Source organism: Acromyrmex echinatior, chromosome 17 (assembly GCF_024713525.1).
Source record: "Acromyrmex echinatior isolate Ae372 chromosome 17, ASM2471352v2, whole genome shotgun sequence".
Classification (NCBI taxonomy): Eukaryota; Metazoa; Arthropoda; class Insecta; order Hymenoptera; family Formicidae; genus Acromyrmex; species Acromyrmex echinatior.
Window position 1 is genome coordinate 3387888 of NC_141868.1, and position 24563 is coordinate 3412450.

A 24563-nucleotide genomic window follows, 5' to 3' on the forward strand; every position below is an offset into this window, starting at 1 on the left:
AGACACGTTTACTCGATATTATTATATGAAAAAATGGTAAATATGCGCTGAGAGAAAAAAATTATTGCAATTATGTATGGTCATTTATGGTCATTTTTGGGGAAACTATATATTTATATAAAATTTGAATAAACTATATGTAACTATATATTTATAATAGTTTTAACCATGCAAATATAATCAATTATGCTACAATAATATAACCATACACTATTTAGAAATCTTTAATTCTTCTTAACATATTTTTTATTTTTAAATAATAATTTTATTATTAAATAATAAGCAAAGTTAAGAAAATAATTATATTCACTATGTTTACAATCGCAGTTACTAAATAAAAATGTTTATTTTATTTTTTTTTTATCTTGATGTTTTATTATTTTAATATTAAAATTATCATAACTTATAATACAATTTTTTCGTGTTTGAGAGAACTATACATATATGATTATTATTATTAGCAATAATAATCATAATTTTGTATATGCAATTATAGTCGTGAAATATCAGACACTTTTCTCTCAGTAATTTCGTTTTAAATAATTATTAGACAGCTGTATAATTGATGCTATATAGAAAATACGATATTATATTAAAAGCGACAGCAGTCTAATTGAAAATAATCTTGCTAATGACAGTATTAATTAAACAAATACGTCATATGCTCTTATTTTAATAAAATGTTACTAAATTCGTATCTACTTATTTGTCATTTATTTCATTAATATTGTTATTAATTAAACAAGATTATTTTTATTAGACTGCTGTTGCTTAATGCTGTCTCTAAATTCTTTGGAGTAGAATCTTACTCTGAAAAAAGTAAAAATTGAGCCCTTTTGAAAAAGACCGGTTCAGTTTTCAATCTTTAAGAATAGAATTCCACTCTTCAGAGTGAGACTCACTCTAAAAGTTTTGGAGAGAATATCATTTTTTCGTGTACGACCTCTTTATTTGAATAAATATTATTTAAAAAATGTTGACTTTTCGTAAGATTCGAATAAGAAAATTAACGGTAATGCAAATCGCGTGTCTGTCTCGGTCAAAACTGAAGGGAATAATAGTGTCAGCGAATCATGGGAAATAAATACCTAACTAATAGATTACTCGGTTAGTCATACGTTACGTTGATACGTGAAATGCTTGCACGTGAACGTGTACGCATGTACACGCACGTATAATATGTATGTTCAACAATAACTGGTTAGAGTCTTTCAAGGTGCTTCTATATCCAGGCCAAATGGATAGAAATATTTCTGTCGTGTAATTTTCCACTTCGATGCCATGCAACTTTATTTAGCACTGAAGAATTCGTATAAAAATTATATGAAATCTTTAGAAAATAAAAATGTACAAAATACAACCACAAATATTTTATTTATCATTAATTAAAGTTTGGGCTTAAATAAATGAACTTATGGCATTTATTTTAAATAATCCTTTGTTTTAAGAATCCTTTAAACTGATGTATAACGCTGGTAACAATGTGAGTAAAAGAATTCCAGATGAAAGATGAAAATATAAGTGCCTAATATTTTTGTCCAATATATATATATATATATATATATATATATATATATATATATATATATATATATTAAAACTTTGATTATTAAAATTGTCAAATTATTGTAAAATTATTACAACTTCGAATAGGAAAAATACTCTTTGGAGATGCATCTTGAAATAGCTGTGAAATCAAAAGCGGAAATGATATTCGAATGATTACGTTGAACGTCGACCGAATGAGACAGCCATCGATGTTAAAAGAATAAAAAAATCAAGAGAGTAAGGAAATAATTTTGCACAGATATTCATACAATTCAACGAATAAAAATTTTAAAAATTTATAGCGGAACATACGTGCGAAGAGCTCACTAAAATTTGACATAAAGTAAAAATCAAATAGGCCGCTCTCGTAAAATTATTTTTATATTGAAGAAGCGACCTTCAAGGATAATGGCACTGTAAAAGTTTCTAAAGACTATTTTATTGTTCGCGACGTTGCAAAACGAAGATTATCTTTGTGATTTCGGAAAGTAACTCTTAACTCAAAGTTCTCATTTTTTAATCTTTCTGTGTTCAATACACATTGATTTACACTCATTGTTAATTATAGATGATAATTCATTTTTGTTATTAATTTTATCGACAGAAAATTCATCATTAGTCAACATTACATATTTCAATAATACACGAGAAATATAATTTTGTTGAAATATTGTTAATTAAACGTTGAAACATATTTAAAAATTAAAATAGATACACAGATGTAAGAAATAATTATGTGGAAAATTCAAGCATGATGACCAATGCTGCAAAAAGTTTTAACATTCTAGTTTGAGCGTTCTAAGTAATTATTTTGATAGTCCACAATTATTTTCAAATCTGTACCTACAGTGAGTGCAAAAAATATTCGTATAGAGAATATTTTTATAAAAAAGCTTTATCTGTAGAGAATAAATATTAATTAGAAATTTTATATAGTCGTTACATTTTATGTCTTAATATAAACAAAAGAGATTCGTGTTCATGTGATCTTAGAAATTAAATAATAAGACTTTTCATTTTCGCTTATCTTTAAGATAACATTTTATTTAATTATTATATTTCTTTTTAGGTAAAATAATTGTGAGTATACAATTAATTTTTTCTTTGTTACTAAAGTGCTAATTAATGTACACGAATATTTTTTGCGCTTGCTGTAGCTAAGTTTTCAGACACTTCAACAAACTCATTCTTTCCATGTACGTATTATTTTTGTCACTGATGAAACAGATATTACTCTTATAGAGCATAGCAATTTAAGTAAAAAATCGTGACTAAAAGCACAATGTGAAACCATTAAAGTATAACACGATGTGAAGCAGGGACAACAATGTTTCGTTGGCAATTAGAGTATCGATCGTTCCGCGAGAACGAAGTAATTTCCGTTTTCAGGGAAACACGTTGCGTATTATCATAAAGAAAACCGGAGTTAAATGTGGATCACAATTATTCTCACTTACTTCCCTGAATATTATGAATCATTATGCACCTGGATCGATTACGGACAAAGCGTACGTGCTCCACCGCGTGATTGGAATGAATTGCAAATGAAAAGTAAGATCTTTTCCAGGAAATCAAAGCACTTATATTACAAACTAACATATTATTCAATTATTATTCTATTATTTATATACGGTAGTTTACAATAATTGCTGTCTTCTTCTAAACGATTTTTCCTCGAAACCAATAGGCAAACAGATATTAAAATAATTTCGTTTAAGGTGTCAGACTTAGAGAAATTAATAAATCAAATCAGTAAAGAACTTTGAAGAAGTAAAGACTTCAAAGAAATTAATAAATCAAATCTAAGAAAGGCCAAATACAGTCTGGATTAAATCTTAATGCCTAATAATATTTATATGTCGATACATTTTCCAGTTGCATAAACGCGCCGTTCATCGTTGGATTTGGAATTTGAAATGCAATTATAAACTGAAGCTAATAACATCAGAAATTGAATTAACAAGCAATTTAATAACGTTAACAAACACCTTTAAAACACTGTAAAAAATTTATATTATGAGAAATGTCACCTCAGCCAGGATTCGAGAAATTAAATTCAATCTTCGCAAAGGTCAAAGTGGAGCCAAGTTTAAAAAACTGCGTAAATTAATCGTCGGCCAGAAAATTTTGGCACAGATCGGTCAATTAACGCAGAATCTCTCGGTGAGATCGTCCTTTATCCTCGCAGAACAGTCCGTCCTTCGCAACTGCAAACGCAAACACGCCCGATGATATCAACATCTCTTAATCACCACTGTTCTCTTAATCATCGACGATCGACTGTACGACGAAGTGACTCGCATGAAAAATCGCCGCGGCGGAGCAGCAGCTGCTCCGGATTTTGTTACCTGCGACAGGCAGGGCCAGGTGCACTTTTTGTCACCGCGCTCACGGATCACCTGACGATGCCGATAACGCGACGCGCGCGACCGGTTCTCTGGAGACAAGCGGAATGACCGCACTGCACGCCGTCCCGACGCCGACTGACGCGTCGCCTCGACCCGGCGAACTCGAGGATGCACTGACCATGCCGCCACGGCGTCGACCACGGCAGGAACGTATCATGCGGGCACCGAGGCCGAAAGGTAGCGAGAGGTGCGCTTAAACGATCGATTTCGAAGCCGGTCTATGTTAATCCTTCCTCGAAAAAAAAGGCTGGTAGCTGCTGCCAAATATTGAATGAAGTAATTTCAATTGAATGTTTTGATTAATATAAACAAAAATAATTTTGTTTTTCGAAATGTTTAGGAAGTATCACCGAACTTAATAGCATGACCAATTGTTTGGTGATAATTATTAAATAGTTAGAAAAATGATTCGATTGAAATTTCATTCAATATTTAGTAGAACGTAATAATATAACCAACTGTTCGGTAATAATTATATTTAGAAGAGTAAATAAATTGATATTGTTTTGTACAATATTTAGTAGCTATTACCAGATTCTTTTTTCAGTGTTCCATTGTGGAGTGTAAATGGTTTCAAAATTGGAGTCGCAATCATAAAACAAGAGAAGTTAATTTATATTAATAGATTAATTTATTTATTTAATTTTTCTGTTTTTTTTTAAACATGAAATGAGACAATTTGATATAAAATATAAAATAGTAAATTAAATATTAAAAAATATGAATGGAAAAAGGGAAGTTATCTAATTTATATAACAAATTATGTGGTTTCAATTGGTTATTTATTTAATATCGTGGCATTTAATGAAGATTTTCACTGCAAGATAATTTGCACCACCGCGTTTCTTTACAATAAATTCTAAAGAATCTGAGGGAAATTCAAATTTCCGTTGTAAATTAATTTATTTATCTAACATTTCTGTTTTCATTAAATAAAGTAAACCAATAAACCAAAATTAGTACATAAAATTTAATATAAAATGTTCAAAAAAGAAAGAAAGAAAGCTATCTAATTTATTTAGCAAACTATACTGTTTTGGTTTATTTACTACTATTTACTTATTTATTTATTTACTACTTTATCACTTATTAAAGATTTTCACTCACGAAATAATTTATACAATTGTGTCTCTTTATAAATAAATTCTGGAGAATTGAAGGAAAATCAAAGATTCCATTAGATGAATAAATTTAACATTGAAATTATTATTAATAACACTTGTGGAAGATTCTATATGGATGAAGGATATAAAATACCAGAACTAAAGTTTTTTTCAAATAGCATTTGCAAGATGTATCGCACATGACATGCGCACACATGCGTGACCTCCGCAGGCCTTCAACCATTCGAGGCACCTTCAACGCTTTCTACACATAATCCTAGAAATATCTTCCGCATAATCTTATGCGTAATCGTATAGCTTCATTTGAAGGATTTTACGAATTTTCGTTCGATTTGTCAATATGACTTTGAGTCAAGCGAAGAAATATAGTTGATAAAAAAATTGTATAAATATGACTGTAAAATAAAACTTTTACTACCATCTTTGTTGATAAATGAAATGGTTTAACCGAGGGTTTAACTAATGATCATAAATTGTTATGTTGTCGTTATTAACGACAAATTAAAATTAATGGTTTGATTGGATTGAGATTCTATTCTTATCTTCACGTTTTATCATTGAATAATATCTCTCTTTTTTGTCTTTGCTGGACTTTGATGTTTTTTTCATCATGACTATTTTTCATCAATTATTAAAAGCAAGTGGGGACTGCGTTACTTTCCTATATGAGAATGGCTGGCAGACTCCTTCATCCCCATAAAACGGTCTGAGTCATCAAAGCCTTCCCGTGTGTACTCGCAGAGACAGCAGGGTGTTGTAAGGGTGACGGAACAACCCCCAGACGGGTGATATGAAGTTAAACTGTAGGGAACATCGTCAGATGCGTCTACCAGCTGCTTTCTCCAGCATCTTTTAATAAAAGTTACAGGCGTATCCAGAAAAGGTAAATTGCCAGCTCAAATCGCTGTGCAAATTTCTACTGCGGTGAAATAATAATTCAATATTATCCTAACAATTTTATTCGATAATTAAAATTTTATTTTTACTTTAACGTATTTTTTAATTCCAAATAATTCTAAAACAATTTAAATAAAATAGCTAAAATAATAATTAAAAATGGAATAGTAATAAAATAATATTAAATAATTAAATAATTTGAAAATAATGTAAATAAATTATTTAATTATTTTTAATAATAAAATAAAATACACGGATTTTGTTTCTACAAAAATTTACATATTAAAAACTCTTTAATTTTTAATTCTCATTTCTGTTTTTAAATTTATATTATAACTTTATATTGGAATAATAATTTAATTTTAATTCACAAAGAAATAGAATTACGCTCTCTTTCCTTTTATTACATTCTCTATGAAATATTTAAATTATGTGTTTTGAATTGGACCCAGTTCTAGATTCAGCCCTGTTGAAGGACTAAGCACCGCGATCGCGTTTATTATCGACTCGCTCTTAAGGAAATAATTCGCTCGCGGTCTTTGATCACCGCCATATCTTGATCATACAAATGCATGGATATCTTCTTAGGCATGACCGTATATTTTCCAACGAAGCTCCCCATATTGAACTTGAACTGGCAGTAACGATCGCCAGTTAATTCCTTATTACGTCGTTTGTTATCTGATGACACGATTCATTCGTGACGCGCTCCTGGCGAAAGGGACGTCATGTGGGTGACGCAGTTCGCCCATCGTTAATTACGTCACGACGACGTCATCGTTATCGTGGGACGAGGCCAGCAAATCGATATGCGTTCAAAAAACTCCATTAATTTCGTAGTTAATGCCGGAACTGTTGATTCTAGGCGGTTATCGCAAAACGAGCATGAGTCACCTTACGTTACAAAACATATGGAAAAAAATTAGCTCTAATCATATTCATATTTTTATAACAATGTTAAAACATATTTTAGTAGTAATTGGAGAGTTCTATTAATTTTATAATCAATTTAAAAAAGTACGTACGCAATTTATCTTAATTTAACATTTTTAATAATTTTAAAATGACCATTAATATTAAATAATTTTAATATTAATGGATAATATTAAAATTATTTTTATACAGTTATTTTTAATAATTATATCAATAACTTTTTTCGACGATTTTTTAAATAACAAATTTCAACTTTAATTTAATAAGATTCCAACATTGTTTGCTTTTAAAACCGCAACTTTGCTTGTTTTTGAATTTAAGAAAGTTATGCTTGAGAAAAGAACGTTAGGATTAATCTCGCAGAACTGTAAAGTAATGGAAGGATGACTTTTTGCCAGATGTCATTTGAGCAGCTGGTCGATCAAGTCATTTACTTTCGTCGTATCTACTTACGAGTACACGTTCGAGAGGAGCCACGAGTCCGGCAAAAATTTTGCCTTCGGCGAAACGACGTTCGTTAACCTTCGTATTGGCGAGGCATTTATTTTTCTCTTCCTTCTAGAAAGCGTCTTTCGAGCGGGAACTATCATCAAGCCGAAGAAATTCTAAACTCACGAACGAGCCGATTGAGAATGGACAATTTACATATCCTTACAAATGGCCGCCGAAACCACTTCGCCGACCAGATCTTTTTCGACGTATTTCACACTCGCAAAATGTAAAAACCGCCATTGTTTTGGTGTACAAAAGTAAAGACAGTTAATGTGAGAGAGAGAGAGAGAAAATAAAAGAATTATTTTATAGTAATTAATTAATTATTTATATTAAAATTATAAATGAAAATCGGTTTAACGATTGTTTAAATAATGTCATTTTGATAACATTTATTTTAATTTCTTTTGTAGCTATTTAAAGTTAATTAAATTTTTTAGAAACTTTAAGAAAAAAAATGTTACTATAATTTTTGTACCATTGGAATCATTTAAAATTATCATAAATATTAAATTTAGAATATTAAATTTAGAATGCAATAACAATAATAATAAAAATATTTAATGTTAGGAGCAACGGAGCTAACAAAAGCATGATATACATATAAGATTTTGACCTAAAGAAGATGATAAAGTAATCATTTTGTAATGTGAAAAAATCATTCTTTACTTCAACATTTTTCAAAACGATGTCGAATCAATATAAATACGATGATTTCAACATCAATTTGATGTTGATTCGACGTTTAATTGACGATCATTTCTTGTTGGCTAATTAACAATTTATTCATAAAGAATAAAATAGGCTGCATGTTTCTTAAAATTATATATACCAAAAAGATGTATATTAATACAACATATATCATCTGAAAAATAAAATTAAACATTGTATTGTTTGAATACTCAAAAAATATTCATACAGGCGAAAAATTTAGCTTCTAAAATCAGAAATACATGCAAAGCTCGTTTGTTTGTGTTAGAATGTATTCATTGTATAAAATTACTAATTAATGTTTCCACAAATAAGGCTTTTTTTATGACAAATTTCCTTGTACTTTTTGCTCTCACTGTATGTATATTTTTGTTTGTGTCTATCAGTGAGTGTGTATCGTACAAATAGAGGTGAATTTTCTCTACTTTCGAACGCTTCGATCACGTGCTTCGCCAGTGGTAATCAACCTGCGCACTCTCAAATCTCGTTATCGAGCAATGCTAACTCGATTCTACTGCTGCACAATTTTAATTGATAAGCGAGCTCAACTTGAATGCCGAAGCTAGTTTAATTTAATATAGCAAGCATTAAACGAATATTAAAGATCGACAGTGTACTCGACGATCAATTGAAACTATACGTATACCATGAATGACAAACGGCACGTTCAAACATATCGATCGTATCCAGTGTTCCCAGTGTTTAAAGATTAATTCAAAATTACCTAGATAGAGATAAAATAAATTTACACTTAAACATAAGTCTTAGATAAAATAAAGATGATTTCATTTTAAATTTATTTAGATAAAAGATGAAATAACTTTGAAAATATGATTTTTGAAAAAAATTATTTTTTTTTAATATTATTGACGTAAATAAATAGATGTAATTTTATTATAAAACTTTTGTATATTAAACATTTTTTGATATCTCAAATAGTTTCTGAAATATTACGAAAAGAATCGCTTTACCAATGAGATGATTTCACCTCTTAAAACGTTTTTTCATATTAACTGATATTTTCTAAATTCATTTATATTTATATAATCTATATTCTTTATTAACTTAATAAAATAGAAAAAGTTCTATTAATATTCATTTATTCATTCGATGGCGCAACATCTCAAAGTGATAGGATCTAACTTCTTATGAGATTTTCGTAATAATGGATCTTTTTATGGGTTGTTAGCCTAATATCCAACCCCAACCTGAAGGATCCATATACATATATCTTCACTGATATATGGAACCTACAGTTTAACCGAACGGAGCGGTACTGGTGATCGAAGGTCTCTTTAATCACCAGCTGGGGAGCCATTTTCATAAAAAGTTTAATTAAAATCAGAATTGTACTTCTCGAGGTTCCCTTGTAAGATACATATAGCTTCTTTTATTTAAGATAAAGCAGCTAATATAAATTCTAATAATCTAGATTACTCTATAATACAAATTTCATAATAATAATATACCTAAATTCTATTAATCTAGATTCAACTCTAATTGAAAAAGACAACGCTTCTTTTATCTAAGACAAAAGATAACATAAATTTAATAATCTATGTGAAATGACGCGATATTTCTTTCTTTAGACAATTTTATATACACATAACGCAAACACTGTATCATGAATCTGTACCAGCTGTTACGCGGCGTTAAGATTACGCAAGTTAATAAATCCATCGCGCAAATTAAATCGTTGCACTCACGATGTCGTGCGATTAATTGTGTTCGCTCGCGTCGCGGCGTCCAATTTCTCGTCCCATTCAATTCAAGTCGGCAGGATAATCGCTTGATTAGCGAAAGCATAGAAACTCGCGGGAGAACGCGATTTTTTCTCAGCGTTTTACTTTCGTCCGCGCCGCGCACAATGCGAGACGAGCACGTATAACGTACACACACACAATAACGTACACGCACGTACGATCGCCGCGATAATTGCGAGCCGCAATTAAGATCCAGCCGCGCGGTCCAATCAGAGAACTCACAATGATCGCGAAATTTAAATAAGAAACCTACGTAGGCCACGTATTAGAAACGCGCGGGATCATCGGTGATCATTTTCGATGATCATTTTCAACGAGACCTTGAAGAGTTGCTGCATTTCGTGGGAGAGCGTGACTCAGGATCACGCATGTCCCACGCACATATTGACCTGAGATTATCTCCTCTTTTATAAAAAGAAAGTATGAGATATTATTAAAAACTTCGTTTATCTGCGTTAAGAAAGTACTTTTTTGACAAAATGAAGAAATTGCAGATTTTTCTATATTGTATTTAAAAATAAACAGTATAATAGGATATGTGTGATAACACAAACTATAGAAATCACTGCCTTAAACGGTCCAGCTGAATCTTAAATGCTGGTATGATTCTGTGTGAATTTATTTTGAAAGTAATGCAAAAAGTTTGGCGACGATTTAGAACTTGGATGAAATATTATTTCAACAATAAAGACATGTTTTTAAAAAATAATTAAGACGAAATGAGAAAATCATTTCATTTAACAAAATTGTTAGACGTAAATACTAACCTTATTAATTTTTTTTATATATAATATTTATTTTTATACGGAAATTATATATTAGATACATGTTTAAACTTATTCCATTTGTTATTATATGAATTTTAATGTTTAAAAAAATTCATTTTATATTTTTCTCAAAAGTTACGTAAATTATCTACGTAACTTTTATTATTTTAATATGTATACAATTATTTGTAATACAATTACAATTTATAATATAATATTACAAAGTAATTATTATAACATAACGATTCTCATATATTTTTGTAACCTAAATAATATAATTATATAAATATAATTACAATGCAATTATAGAATTTTTGTTTAATTTATGTGTATATTTTTGCCAACTGTAACTTATCGTGTTCTTTGCGTGCTTTCATTTTTTCGCAGAAGAAGAATTAAGTATGACCTGAGAATGAAATGAGAATAAAAGGTAAAAAGTCGAAATAGACGGCGAGAGATTAAAGGGGCATGTCGTGAGACAGAACGAAGCTATCGCGATTGCTAAGCTGTTTTTCTTCGAGAATCGCTGACGGAAGCGATATATTGAAGTCAAGGTTAAACTCGTCAAAACAGTTAGTAGTTTCAAGTCTGTCAAGCCTCGACACCGCCTCAGGAGCTAAAGTTTAATCCGGATAAAGCCAGATGCGCCGTTAATCTACAGAAATCATGGCAGAAAAATTGGCGCCGGTAAATTCTGTTTTATAACCGCTATGTACGTGATATATTGTATAACGCACTTGCAATACATGCAAATGATATAACGATCGATTACTGCAAGCTGTTTTGTTTATAAACTATACATTTTTAATTTTTTAATTTTTTTGTAAGTATTAACCTAAATACAATTTTATCTCTATTTTTATTCTTGAAATAATAAAGAATAAAATTAACAAAATTTTGCAAAAATTATTTAAACGTCTTCGATATATTGCTATTCTTTCGTGTAATTTGAAATTCTTGTTTTAAAAATTCCATTTAAAACAAAAATAAAATTTATCTTTTGATTTTTTTTTTATGTGACACAAAAAATTTAATTATTTTTCTCTCAAACAAAGGATGATTAATATCTTCAATTGCGAATGCTTTGTTACACCTCGAGAATACTTCGAAATGTGTCTCGTTTCCTTTTTGGATCGCAACCTCAAACAAAAGTGTGCCACAGGTGTTACAATAAAATAAACGATCAGACTTCGTGGAATGCTGGCGAGAACTGTTGGCGATCAAACATTTGTATAAACAATCAATTTATATGTGTTCAATAGTGATTCCAACTGACAGTCAACATTTTAAGATAGTTCTTTAATTAGTCACTTAAACGTTTAGTACTTCTAATTGAGCTGCCATGTATGATATTTTTCAAATGTGACATCTTTAAATAAAATATGATTTTGATTAATATAAACAAAACTCTACAAATAAATCAAACTAAAAGAGGAATATAATAGTCAACGCGAATATCATTATATAATGTTTAAATATTTTATTCTAAAATATCAAGTATCGCATATGTTTCGATCACAGTTTGTCTTCCTTAATATAAAAAGAATATAAGATATGAAAACTTGAAATATGTTTAATAAGAGAATAAAATTAATATTTTAAATTCATAACACATGTAGTGTACAAAGTTGTAGAGGAAAGGAGACGATTATGAAATAGATAAGAAATTATGGAATACCACGATATCTTGTATAATTTACGATGCATTCTGAGAGCTATTGTAAAAATTGCTTTAGTCTGCTTAGACGTTATGACGTGGCCATTGGTTGTTAATGTTCGCGTTATCGTAAAAGCTGCATTTCAGTTTTGCAGATAACAGACAGTTTTATAGATGTATACTCTTTACATAATTTTAAGAAGTATAGTGATATTAATTTTGTAACTCCTTGGAATCCTTGAATTTACTTTTCAAATTATGTAACTGAACTTTTGATTAAAAAATGTGTGTACGCATCCGATTATGTTAGTTACACTATATATTGCTAGTCTAATTTTATATCACTCCTCTTATTCTGTAACTGCAATCCCTCCCCCCTCCTCCTCTTTTAATCTCTTCCTTTCCTCCATTTTAAATATTTATATATATTAATATAATATATTATATATATATTAATATATTTAATATTTATATATATTAATATAATAAATATTAATTATACTTATTACAGTTATATGTTATAGATTATTACAGTATTATTATAGTTATAGTTATGTCAATTTTTGTCTCTATTCTAAACAATGGCATTTAAATTTAAAATACATTTTATTTTGTATTTTATACACACACACACACACACACACACACACACTTTAATGAAAATTTCTTTTAAATAAATATATTAATTTTTAATTATATATCACTTAAATGAAAATTAAACATTAATTTAAAAAAAAATATAAATATATCGAAATCGTAATAATATCGATTAAATAATGGGTTTGAAATGTATCGATCCAAACGGAGCAAAGCCTCCGATCCTTAAATTAAGTCAATCGCGCGATTTTCAACGAGGGGCTTGAGTCATCGGATAATTGTCACGATCATCGTATCTCCTGGCCTTCTTCGGACGTGAAAAACGTGCTAATCGCTTTAAGTGGACCTAATACTCGGATCGAGGCTAAATTTTCTATCGGAGCAGCTATAAAGGTCATTCCTCCTGATCCGTCATCCCACTCGATTTGATCTCACTGCGACAATTTCTAGTTATCAATTCTCTGCGAGAAATTGACTTGGGTTCGAAGTGTGGGTAGATCCATACACGGATAAAGACGATTGCTCCAATTGCAATTGAAGGATAGGATAGAGGTGCGCGGGAAGCTCTGTACGCGCACTAGTTTATAACTTGACGCTCGGGCCAATTTTCTCACGTCTCGCCGTGAGAAAGGCGGATGTTCATTCTGAATTCACGGTACGGAACGAGAGGAATCTCTTTTCCTTTCCGCGCAACTCGTGTTCCCCCCCCCCCCCTGCTCGCGATTTTCGCACGTCAGAATTGCGAAAGTACGCCGATATCGTGGCACGCGCGATCGTCGCGGTTTCTCTTTGAAACTGTAACACGCGACCAAGTTTCAGTCTGTCGTTTCCTGAATTCTTTTTACTATGCTATTTTACTATATGTGTGTACATATCAAAATTAAAAAAACATTCCCCCCCCCCCGTTATGACATTTTCGAAAAAATTACTTAGATGTCAATTTTACATAGATTATCATTTTCATAATAATTTATAGTGTATATAAATTAATAATAATTAAATTAATAAATAGTATCTAGGTCAATAATTAAACGAGCTATAATCAAATGTGACAAAGCAAAATTTATTATTTCACAATATAATTTTCCACCGATACGTTTCGACTATACTTAGTCCTCATCAGGCGCAGAAATATAATTATCCTATATAACAAAAATTAAATTAACATATTTAAAGAATCATCTCAACTTCGATTTTCAATAGACAGTATAAACGCAACCATATTATATTTAGTTAATTTATCGAACAATAAAACATAGTAATGAGTCATAATACAACCAATTCGGTTAACAGCGAGAAAGGGTAGTCATTGTGAGTAAAAAAAAGTTTCCAATAAAATTATAGATGTAGATTGATATCAAATTATATAAAATGGTTGTACGCGCGTCCTTAATACTATTAGTAGATAACTAAATAGAATAATAAATAATATGATCAAATTAAAGATAAAATCGCTGCAGATTGAAAATTAAATAAATCTTACCAATTAAAATTATATAGATGAAAATAATGAAATTTGTAAATTTTTGTATAAATATATATATATAATTTGTATCAAATTACCAATCAGAATATAAATGAACTTGCTTTTAGTTAAATATAAAGCCAATTAACAAATTAAAAAGAGTTATTCGTAATTATTATAATAGAATAGAGAGTAAATTTTTTTATATTATGCAACACTTACAATATTTATGAGGCAAATACACATAATATATCTTAATGAGTTAGTAGTCTGTCTATTACGATTGCAAAGTAAAAAACTTAGAGTCGGATCTTATTTACAAGATCTTGATTGCAATGGAGTTTATACGCGACTGATACACATTTATGTTACAATATCAAAAGAACAAAGAGCGCTGTCATTTTTGTTATTATTCGAGAGATTAAATTTAATAGATAAACATATCATCTAGAAATTCGATGTCTTTTTTCAAATTTATACCATTTAACTTTATACCATTTTACCATTTAACTTCTTTAATATGTAATGTTTCAGAAATGAGTCTTTTATCGTAATTTGATTCAATATCTATTATTCTGACATTCTTCCAATCAAAACTATGATTGTATTGTATATGTTCCGTTATCACCGAATGTCTAAATGAGTCAACCCTTATATTGTTAAAATGCTCATTTATTCTTGTATTGAGTTTTCTCTTTGTCTGCCCTACATAAGAAACATCACAATTGTTACATTGAATTTTATAAACTACTATTATTATTGTCAGAATAACCTTTTTTATCTTTATGAAATTTTATAAATTTGTTTAATTTGTTAATGCATCTATAACCTATATACACTGATTTGTTAATCATGCGTGTGGCGGATTGTGTGACTCTATGATAAATGGAAATACATAATACTTTCTCTTTTTAGAAATTTCTTCGTTAGTAACTGAAACGTTATTGTTATCGTTCTTACGTGGAATTTTGGTTTCAATCTACATCTGTAATATTATTGTAAATTTTCTTTTACTCACTGACTGCCCTTTCTCGCTGTTAACCGACGAATTGGTTGGCTTATGACTCATTATTACTATGTTTTATTGTTCGACAAATTGACTAAATATAATATAGTTGCGTTTATACTGACTATTGAAAATCGAAGTTGAGATGATCCTTTAAATATGTTATTTTAATTTTTGTTATAAGGGATAATTATATTTCTGCGATTAATAAGGACTAAGTATAGTCGAAAAATGTATCGGAAAAATATATTGTGAAATAATAAATTTTGCTTTGTCACATCTAATTATAGCTCGTTTAATTGTTGACCTGGATACTATTTATTAATTTGTTAGGAAGTTAAGAGCGTTAAAGAATTGTTTGTAATTTAATAATTAAATTATTATTAACAGATTAATAGTGTAATTAAATTATTACTATAATAAATTAATAATAATCAATTAAATGAGATATGTTTAGATTAGAATTTTATACATGTAATGTTTGCATTATAGGTACCAATTAGTTTTCGTGCAACATTATGAAAGAAAATCTACCGTTCAAGATGTAAGATTATATTTAATTTTCGCAACACTTGATGCTTAATTTGGAAACTGCATCATTATGTTATTAATTAAGTATAAGACGTGCGGTGTCCTTAATTGTATAATAAAAATAATCAAAAAAAAAAGTAATGATATCGTGTATCTTTCTGTAATTGTTTATTTCTTTGTTATTATCTGAAGATATCTGCCTCTTGACGGATTTTGAACAATAGAAGACAATTATCTTGGAGAACACATGTTAAGCTCTAATCTTTACTATATTTCGATCCGGCCTTAATTTTTCCCACACTGCACCATGTTTTCCTTCGCCTCCTGTCTACATTCCACGACGCGCCTCGTTAGACTTGACACGTATTACTTTGCATTCCCGTAAGCGTCTCAGGCCTCTCGCAATACTCGGCTCATCGGAGCGGATAGACCAGCTAGGAATAGATTCCCAATTTGGAACTAGTCGCGCTTTTCCAGTTCGCTGCCGGAACTTTTCCAGAGCGACGAAGCAACTTGTCTGTCCCATAGGAATGAGAACGATATGTCGATCGCTTTGATCACCAGGAAATGCGAAGGCTCGATAGAATCCGACAATAAGACCTCTTCGCTGGGATTGATTTTTTCAGAAATATCAGAATAAAAATTAGTCATCATCGAATTTCGGAACACAGTAATCAAATTTTAAACGTTTTTGAATTAAAAATATTCAATCTGTAAGAAATTTTTATATTGTAATGATTAGAAATAAAATGATAATGTGGACTCCCATTTTCTTTTTTATGTAATTTTTTATTTTTTAATTGTATTCTAATCTAACCTAATTAATGAAATTGCAAATTAAATTTATTAATCGAAATTTAATACAAAACGCACTTGAAATGATTAAGACAATTTACAAAATGGGAAAAGTTTGTTTAAATGAAAAAGGATGTTATGATGTGATTATCTGATTTTTTCAGGTTTATTTGGACTTTTTATAAAGTCCAAATACTCCCCTCTAAGGATATTTCTTAAAATCATCTTAAAATAATAATCAAAAATTTATAAAGGAAAACAACTTCCTGCAATATTTTTCGTTAAAAATCCTGGGACGCGTATTATTTACTTGTTAAGAAACTCAATATAGAAACGTTAACAAGATTTATATTTAAAATTATATCCCAGCGATAATATTGAACTCATCACAAATTTACTGTAGCGCCTTAAAAATTAATTTAGATTACAAATTCGTTACTTATAAACTCTCACGTTAAACTTGACATTAAAAATCATACCAAAGAATAATGACATATCTCATAATGGATAAACAATTGTCAACAGAAAGTGGCCGTGACAATTGTTTCGTAACTTTATTATTTAATTAAGAATAAATTAAAAACATTTTATAAAAGATGATATTAATTATCTATATCCAGAATTTTAAGTAAGGTTCACATTAACACCTTTTCTTCTATTAATTATCATATTAGTATTTCTATTTTTACACAAACTGAGAGTCTTATAAAAGACGTTCACGGAAACGTTCAAGAAACAAGACTACGTTTGAATGTTAAGGCTAGTTCAAGGAATGAAACTACTCTAGTTGCAAGATTAGATATGGAAAAGTTTTTTTTCAAATTCTTCGTTAAAAACTTCTTTATATCTAATCTTCAACTTTGTCACGTTTCCTTTGAAAGAGAAATACTTTCAATTGATAGAAGCTGCGGTGATAATCCTGAACGTTATTCGATTGATTCGAATGAGGACAAACGAAGATATTGATCCAGGAGAATCTATCGCGAACGACGAACGTTGATAAGGACGTTTCACGGGCGTGCCGAAGGACTCGCGATAATCGTCGATAACGTTCGTGGAAACGTGACGGCGTGTCAAGACTCAATGTCAGGCCAGCGAGGGACACCTGGGTGACGATTGCACAAACGTGATATATCGGTACCGTAATTTTCTGCCCATTAACGTCGACCGTCATCGCGGAAGCGTTGCATTGGGGAATCGCCCGACTGACACCTCGCACACGCGAGATCCTTGACATTTCCTTTACGATGCGCACGAAAGATAAGGGAGAGTCGAAGTTATGTGGAAACCGAGCGACGCGACTTGAAACTGCGATTTACGAGGAGAGTTATAGCACTGGGTGTATAATTTCAACAAATTGCATGAAAGTTGCGAAACGAGATGGAGAAGTTCGCGAGGAGTACCAAGGACGCCTTTTGTACTCTAAAAAGTAGGGATGTGTATTTAACATCATACCGATATTTATATATATAATTTTCAGGCCGGTATTCATAATCAGTTCTTAGATTCTAGACCGTTTTAAGTTCCAATCAGAGGACCGCATTAGCGTTTTAAAACATTACTTAAGACGGTCTTGAAAAATAAGAACTGACTGTAAATACCAGCCATAGTGTTGACGACATCAACACCAACATGGGTTTAATTTAATACCATGAGTTTAATACTCTCTACGTCCATATTTTTTAAAGTGTAGTGGAACAAACTGTTTTAAAGGGATTCTATAATCGTCTCTTAATAAATGTAGGGTTGACATCAACAGCAACATGATGTGGATTTAATCCTGGTTTAAATGACTTAACATCAACATGGCGTTCTATCGCTTTACATGACCGATATGCAGTAAAGATACAAGTTGGACAGCTTCGAGGCATGTCGCATTCAGCACGAGTAAACGTCGCTGAAAAGCGACGGCGGAAGTGAAGGTAGAAATCGATTAGCGAAGCTGATCGACTGTCAAGTTCTCGGTTCGGCTTGATTAGGGCCTAATTAGCTGCGAAGGAATGCCTGTAGATCAAATTTTCTGTACTCTCTTCATCTCACTTTTACAAGAATTATGCAAAGAATTTGAAACTTCTCCGTTTTACGTAAATTATTTTTTGTCTGTTTTATGTAAATTAATACAGAGATTCTTGAATTTTTCTGGGTTTGTAAGATTTATAAGATTGTCGATGCTCCGAAAATGTTTTGCAGCAGTTCTTGTGCTCCCAGAAATTTCGGGAAGTTCTTAATTCTTCTAGAATCCTTTGGGGCAACAAAAATTCCGGAATGTTTTCTTAAGTACAAAGTACGTCAGTTTTGAAAGATAAACATTATTTATTTAGGCATGAAAAATTTGAGCGATAAAACTTTGCCGATCTTTTCAGGATTTTCTGAGATACAAAGAAATAATATCTAAATAATTAATTTTCTACTTGTGATTTACTCAATTTGTAATTATTAAATGGTAATTATTAGATGGTTATTAAGACTTTCAGATGAGTTGCACCGAAATAAAGAAATAGTGGTAAAATAATTCGTCAGAAAATAGTCTTTATCGATCACGTCTTCAAGCGTCGTACCTCCGGAAACGAAAACGTACGATCCGTGACCGCGTTACGTCAGGAAACGGGCTTTCAAATCCAGCCACAATCCTTCCAGGCGATAGCGAGAGAGAGACGGAAGAGAGAAGGAAGAAAACAACGAGCAGTGTGAGCTTAGAATACATTATCGTATTTTCAAAGCCGTGAAAACTAGATACAGTGATATATATAAATTGATTACGTCAGAAAAATTCTGATGAAATAGAAATTAATAGTAAGTAAAGATCGCAGAATAAACTAATATTCGAATATATCAAAACACTCGATAGTTTCGTGTAATTATATTTTTCGTAAAGTATTTATGTCTTCTATAATTTAAATCATACACAGAAGTGTCAAAAAGATTTAGTTAAGTACAGATTTGAAAATAATTTTATTGGGTCATCGAAATAATTATGTGGGACGCTTAAGCTGGATGACAAGTTGCTATAGAAAGTTTTAACATTTCAATCAGCTTGAATCTAACATAATTATTTAGATGGTACACGCAAAATTATTGTCAAATCTATATCTGGATGAATTTTTAAATACTTTAACGAAACCATTTTTCCTGTACATAACGACACTCTTAATGTTTAAAAAAAAGCGGAATAATGTTTCCAAATTAATTAAAAAGAGGAAATAATGCAAAAAAAAATCGAAAACTGAAAGAGAGAAAGAAATCAGATGTCATCGTAGCCTTTATGTAAAACCTCAAACGACGCAATACAAAGTATAACTTAACACACAGCTCGCATAAACGTACGACGGATGGAAAAGTCGCTCAACGCGTTTACCCGAAGGATAGTGGAAAACAACAGTGGAAGGGATGCGGGGGCGATGAAAAAAAAAAAAAAAGAGAAAGGCACGATAATTACCAAGGATTCGTCCCCATTGTCAGTGCTCATAGCCCCCCACTGGCGCTAGAGGGACCCAAACTCGTCGCTCGTCGTCGTCGTCTTCGTCGCCGGGCTGTTCGTTGCTCCTCTTCGCGGCTTCGCTTCCGGCAGCAGCAGCAGCAGCAGCAGCAGCAACAGCACGAGCCGACGACGCTCGTCATTCTGCGCCGAGGCCTGCCCCCCAAACGGGATCGTTCCCGAGGGACTCTACCTGTGATAACCGCTCCGGATCTAATCTGTCATCCAGCATCGCGCCGTACGACGCCGAAATAATTTTTCCTCCTTTTAAGACTGTCCGCTTCTTCTGGGACAAAACACCACTTTTCAAGGAAAAATGAAGTGACGGAGCTGGGAATGGAAAGTGGGAAAGAAAGAGAGGAAGGATGATAGTAAGGATTGTTACGGATTTAGTCGTCTCGAAGTGGAAAGTGAAGTAGAAAAATAGAAAGGAAAAGAGAGGGAAAAATATATTGAAGAGGACCCTCTTATATACTTGTCACATTTTTGTGATGCGAGGATAAAAAATGAGGACAAAAAAAGGGACGAAATGTGAAAATATGAGTAGAATGAGAAGATATGTTTGAAAGAATAATATAAACACGTAACTAATAAAAATACTAACTTAGATGAAGAAATTTATCCGTGAACACTGATAGTAAATTTTTAATTGGCACAATGAAAGATTCAATAGTAGAAGTAGAGCATTAGAAATACTAACGATAATGCTAGACGCGACATTACGATTGTAGTTTTAGTGAAATAAGTGAAATAATCAGTTATATAAAATTTAAATTATATCATGAATAATAATAGTGGAAGGATAATAGTTGAGAAATTGCAGAAACAATAGTTAAATAGAAAGAGGCTGCAATAATGATATAATAATCAGCTTTGATAATAATCAGATAGAATCTGTATAGACCACACATTCACAAGAAAAAGAGGAACACTATAACAATAGTTGAATAGATAGCTAAAGAATTAAAGAAGTAAGTTGAATGGAAATTGCTATGATAATATTAGTAATCGGACAAAATACGTAAGTAAAAGAAAATAAATAATAATAGTTGAATAGTAATAGTTGAGGAATTATAGGAAGAACAGTTGAAACTGTAATAATATCAGTCTATAATAATTGGATATATAAAAAATAATATACAAAAAAGAGAAAAAATACTATCATAATAGTTAATGATACATAATAGTTAATGAACTCTCTCGTAAAATATTTTAGCATCATATTTGAACTATATGATAAATAATAATAGTTGAGGAAGTATAAAAATGAAACACTATGATAATAGTAGTTGAATGATAACTTTCTTTTCTAAGATTCTATAATATCATATTTGAATTATGTTTTTTAACATATTCATGCTAAAAAAAGTAAAATATATAGCGAATAATAATAGTTAAAGGATAATAGTTGAGAATTATAAAAGTAATAGTTAAATAGAGATTGCGATAATGATATCGGCTATAATACTCAGATAAGGCTATATAAATATATAGAGAAAGAATATATGTAAAAGAAAAAAAACAAGTTACTATAATAATAATAGTTGAGAGATAAGCCTCTCTCCGAAGATTTTACAGTATCATATTTGAATTATGTTTGTCAACATATTCACTAGACTCTCGGAAAAGAGAAGGACAGTTATGTGGATAGAGCGATAAAGACTATAGTGATCTCTAGGGACATAGGATTATAGTAGCCGGATAGGGATATCTTAGGTATCACGTCAAGAAAGAAAGAGACAACTGCAGGAATCTGAAGAGAAGTACTTTCGGGTTTCAGGAATAAAATATAAACTATGTCTCTGCGATATATATAGTCACTCTTGGAGTACCCTTGCGAAGTACTTCCACGCTCCCTTCGCACTCTCAGGAGAGCCAGAGCGAGCGCAAGCGAGAGAGAGAAAGAGAGAGAGAGAGAGAGAGAGAGAGAGAGAGAGAGAAATGGAGAGCAATGCGATAAGTGCAGGCGCGAGAGAGCCCGAGAGAGGACACTGACACACCAAACGTCAACGACACCTCCGAGCACGTCGTCGCTCCTCTCTCTCTCTCTCTCTCTCCCTCTTTCTTTCTCTCTCATTCGCTCTGAACCTCCCCTTGAAATTTCACTCACTTTACGATCCACACTGTGCGATCTTCGAACTCCGAAATTGCACTTCCGATACTTTCAGGTACGTCGAGACGAATCGCTCGCAAACGAACGCGAACGAACGGACGGACGGGCGGCGACTTCTCTCTCTCTCTCAAGCGAGCGAGCGAGTGCCGTTCCCCGCGAACGGAACGGAACGGCACGGTACGGTACGGTGCGGTACGGTACAGGGGGATCGGGGCACCACCACACAGGGTCCCCGCTCTTGAGATTGCGAAAGGAAAAATGTATAAAGGCGGGACCGTGGGGGACTCGAACCCAAGCCACGACGTGCCGGGAAAATTTCCAACCGTTTGGATTCCCGAGCTTCCCTAGCGAGTCAGACCTCGGTGTGCGACTGTGTGGCAAGTGTGGCAACCACCGTCCCGTCGAAGATGTGTACCGGTGTGTGACGGACTTTTTCCCACCATGACGAGATACGGGGTGGGGAGCAGGTACTTACGACGGTACCGCCATTTGTTGTAACGGAGGTGCTCCCCTCGGCTTTGTTGAGGAGAGGGTTTTCAGGGACGGATCGATGAGCCTCAAAGCCTGACGCTGAGAAATTAAAATGGCGCCTAGTTTTGGAGAAAAAATCTTAAAGCCGACGAGGATGAAAAATTTTATTTATAATTTTAGGAATATTTCAATTTGACTGACAGACTTTTAATCCAAATGTTGTCGAGATGTTTAATATTAATAATAGCAGACTTTAAGATAATCGAATTAAATTAAGTTTTTATTAAAATGGTGCCTAGTTTTGGAGAAAAAATTTTAAAAACGTGAGAACTTCAATTTGACAAAATTTTAAATATCGGGATATCTAATGTTAGGGTTTGCAAAATTAATTAGATTATTGTAATTGTAAAAATAATTAAAATCTTATGCAAGTATTTAGAAAAAAGAACTTAAAATTTGTGGGAAATTAAATGAAAAATAATAATTTTAAACGGACTTTTAAATAAATGAATTTAATTTAAGTTTTAATTGAAATCGTTAAAGATTAAAAATGAATAAATAGAATTAAAACTTTTTCCAAAAAAATTAAAATTTCTCAAATAAATAAATAAAAAATTATTTTTCTAATCTAAAATATACTTCAAAATTTTCATAACAATTTTTATAACCATTATTATAAATGGATCGCACACTTTTATTCTAAAAAAATTTCGCATATTTCCGCATTTTGCAGCATGGCAACAAAATCTTACCATTTTATTGGTCTAGTTGGAGATTCTCTCTGCTTTCCTTAAATTCCACGTTGTGCTCCACGTCTAACGTTCATGAGAGAGTTTTCACGCGCCATGTTTAGAATCGCTATACCACTTTGCCACTTTTGTTGCTGCTTTCTGAAGAAAATAGAACGACTGCTACAGCAGCTTCTCCATTTTTGGATCCACATATTTTTTGTGCACTGCAGAATTAAGGATTGCTACTTTATCTATGATATTTTTAATATTATACGACTTTTTCTAATTTTTCTTCTGTAAATATTATTCTTTGCACATATTTTTGTATTCGTGAATTTTATTCAGCCTATATTTTATTTTTTTTATAGGAATGTCTTTTATCATATTATAATATTAATTCCTCAAAAAGTGATGAAACTCTGACGATAATAATAAATGATATAAAAAATTCAATAATTCAAGTTATTTAAAAATCATTAAACTAGACGAAAACGAAGCATCAAAAAGAATTGAAAATGATGCGTGAAAGCGACCGATTTGTAATCAACGACTTTTGGGTTTGACTCTCAGGTACCCTCATCCTACATATTCTCGATTTTATTGAAGATGTGCCGGAGAAAACAATAGAAAACAATTCTATAGTTAAACCTAAAAAGCGAAAGGATCTAAGTTCTCCTAGTCTCAAGACAATTTCTTGGTGAGCAGATCATATAGCCACAAAAGAGCTTTCTCCAAAATGAGAGAACTAATTACCAAAATTACCTGCCAACTTCAGGATAATTTGTTATAATACAAGTATTGAAGAAGAAAAGTTTTCATGTTGGAATAAGAGGACAAGGATGGATAAGAACATCTTTCTTGAATGCAAACAAACAGATGTTCTGATAACACTCTCTTAGCGTTAAATATAACTATTTGGTTCCTGATTTGAATAACAATGTGTGTCTGATTAGAAAGATAATATTTCTTGTCTGTTAAATTCTCAAGCTCTCTTAAATAATCTGAGGAGAGAACAGTTCAGCCCTATTTAACGCTAAACGTGCATCAAGAACATAAAGACTGAGACGACAGACATTTAG

General features: G+C 31.5%; 1 protein-coding gene across 4 annotated transcripts in view; it reads right to left on the minus strand.

Moving 5' to 3' along the window:
- Rgl (Ral guanine nucleotide dissociation stimulator-like) overlaps positions 1-24450 on the minus strand; it is a 52058-nt gene extending 27608 nt beyond the window's left edge. Inside the window, exons 1-2 of one of the 4 annotated variants that reach the window (XM_087415000.1) lie at positions 22280-24450; positions 20131-20455 (exon numbers count right to left, since the gene is read on the minus strand). In XM_087415000.1, the coding sequence (XP_087271126.1) occupies positions 20131-20160 (30 nt within the window). In that variant the 5' untranslated portion in view covers positions 20161-20455; positions 22280-24450. Of the gene's footprint in view, positions 1-3578; positions 4050-20130; positions 21285-22279 lie in introns of those variants that run through there. The other 3 variants (XM_011061517.2, XM_087414998.1, XM_087414999.1) reach the window with 3 other exon arrangements.
- Between the last annotated feature and the right edge of the window lie 113 nt (positions 24451-24563).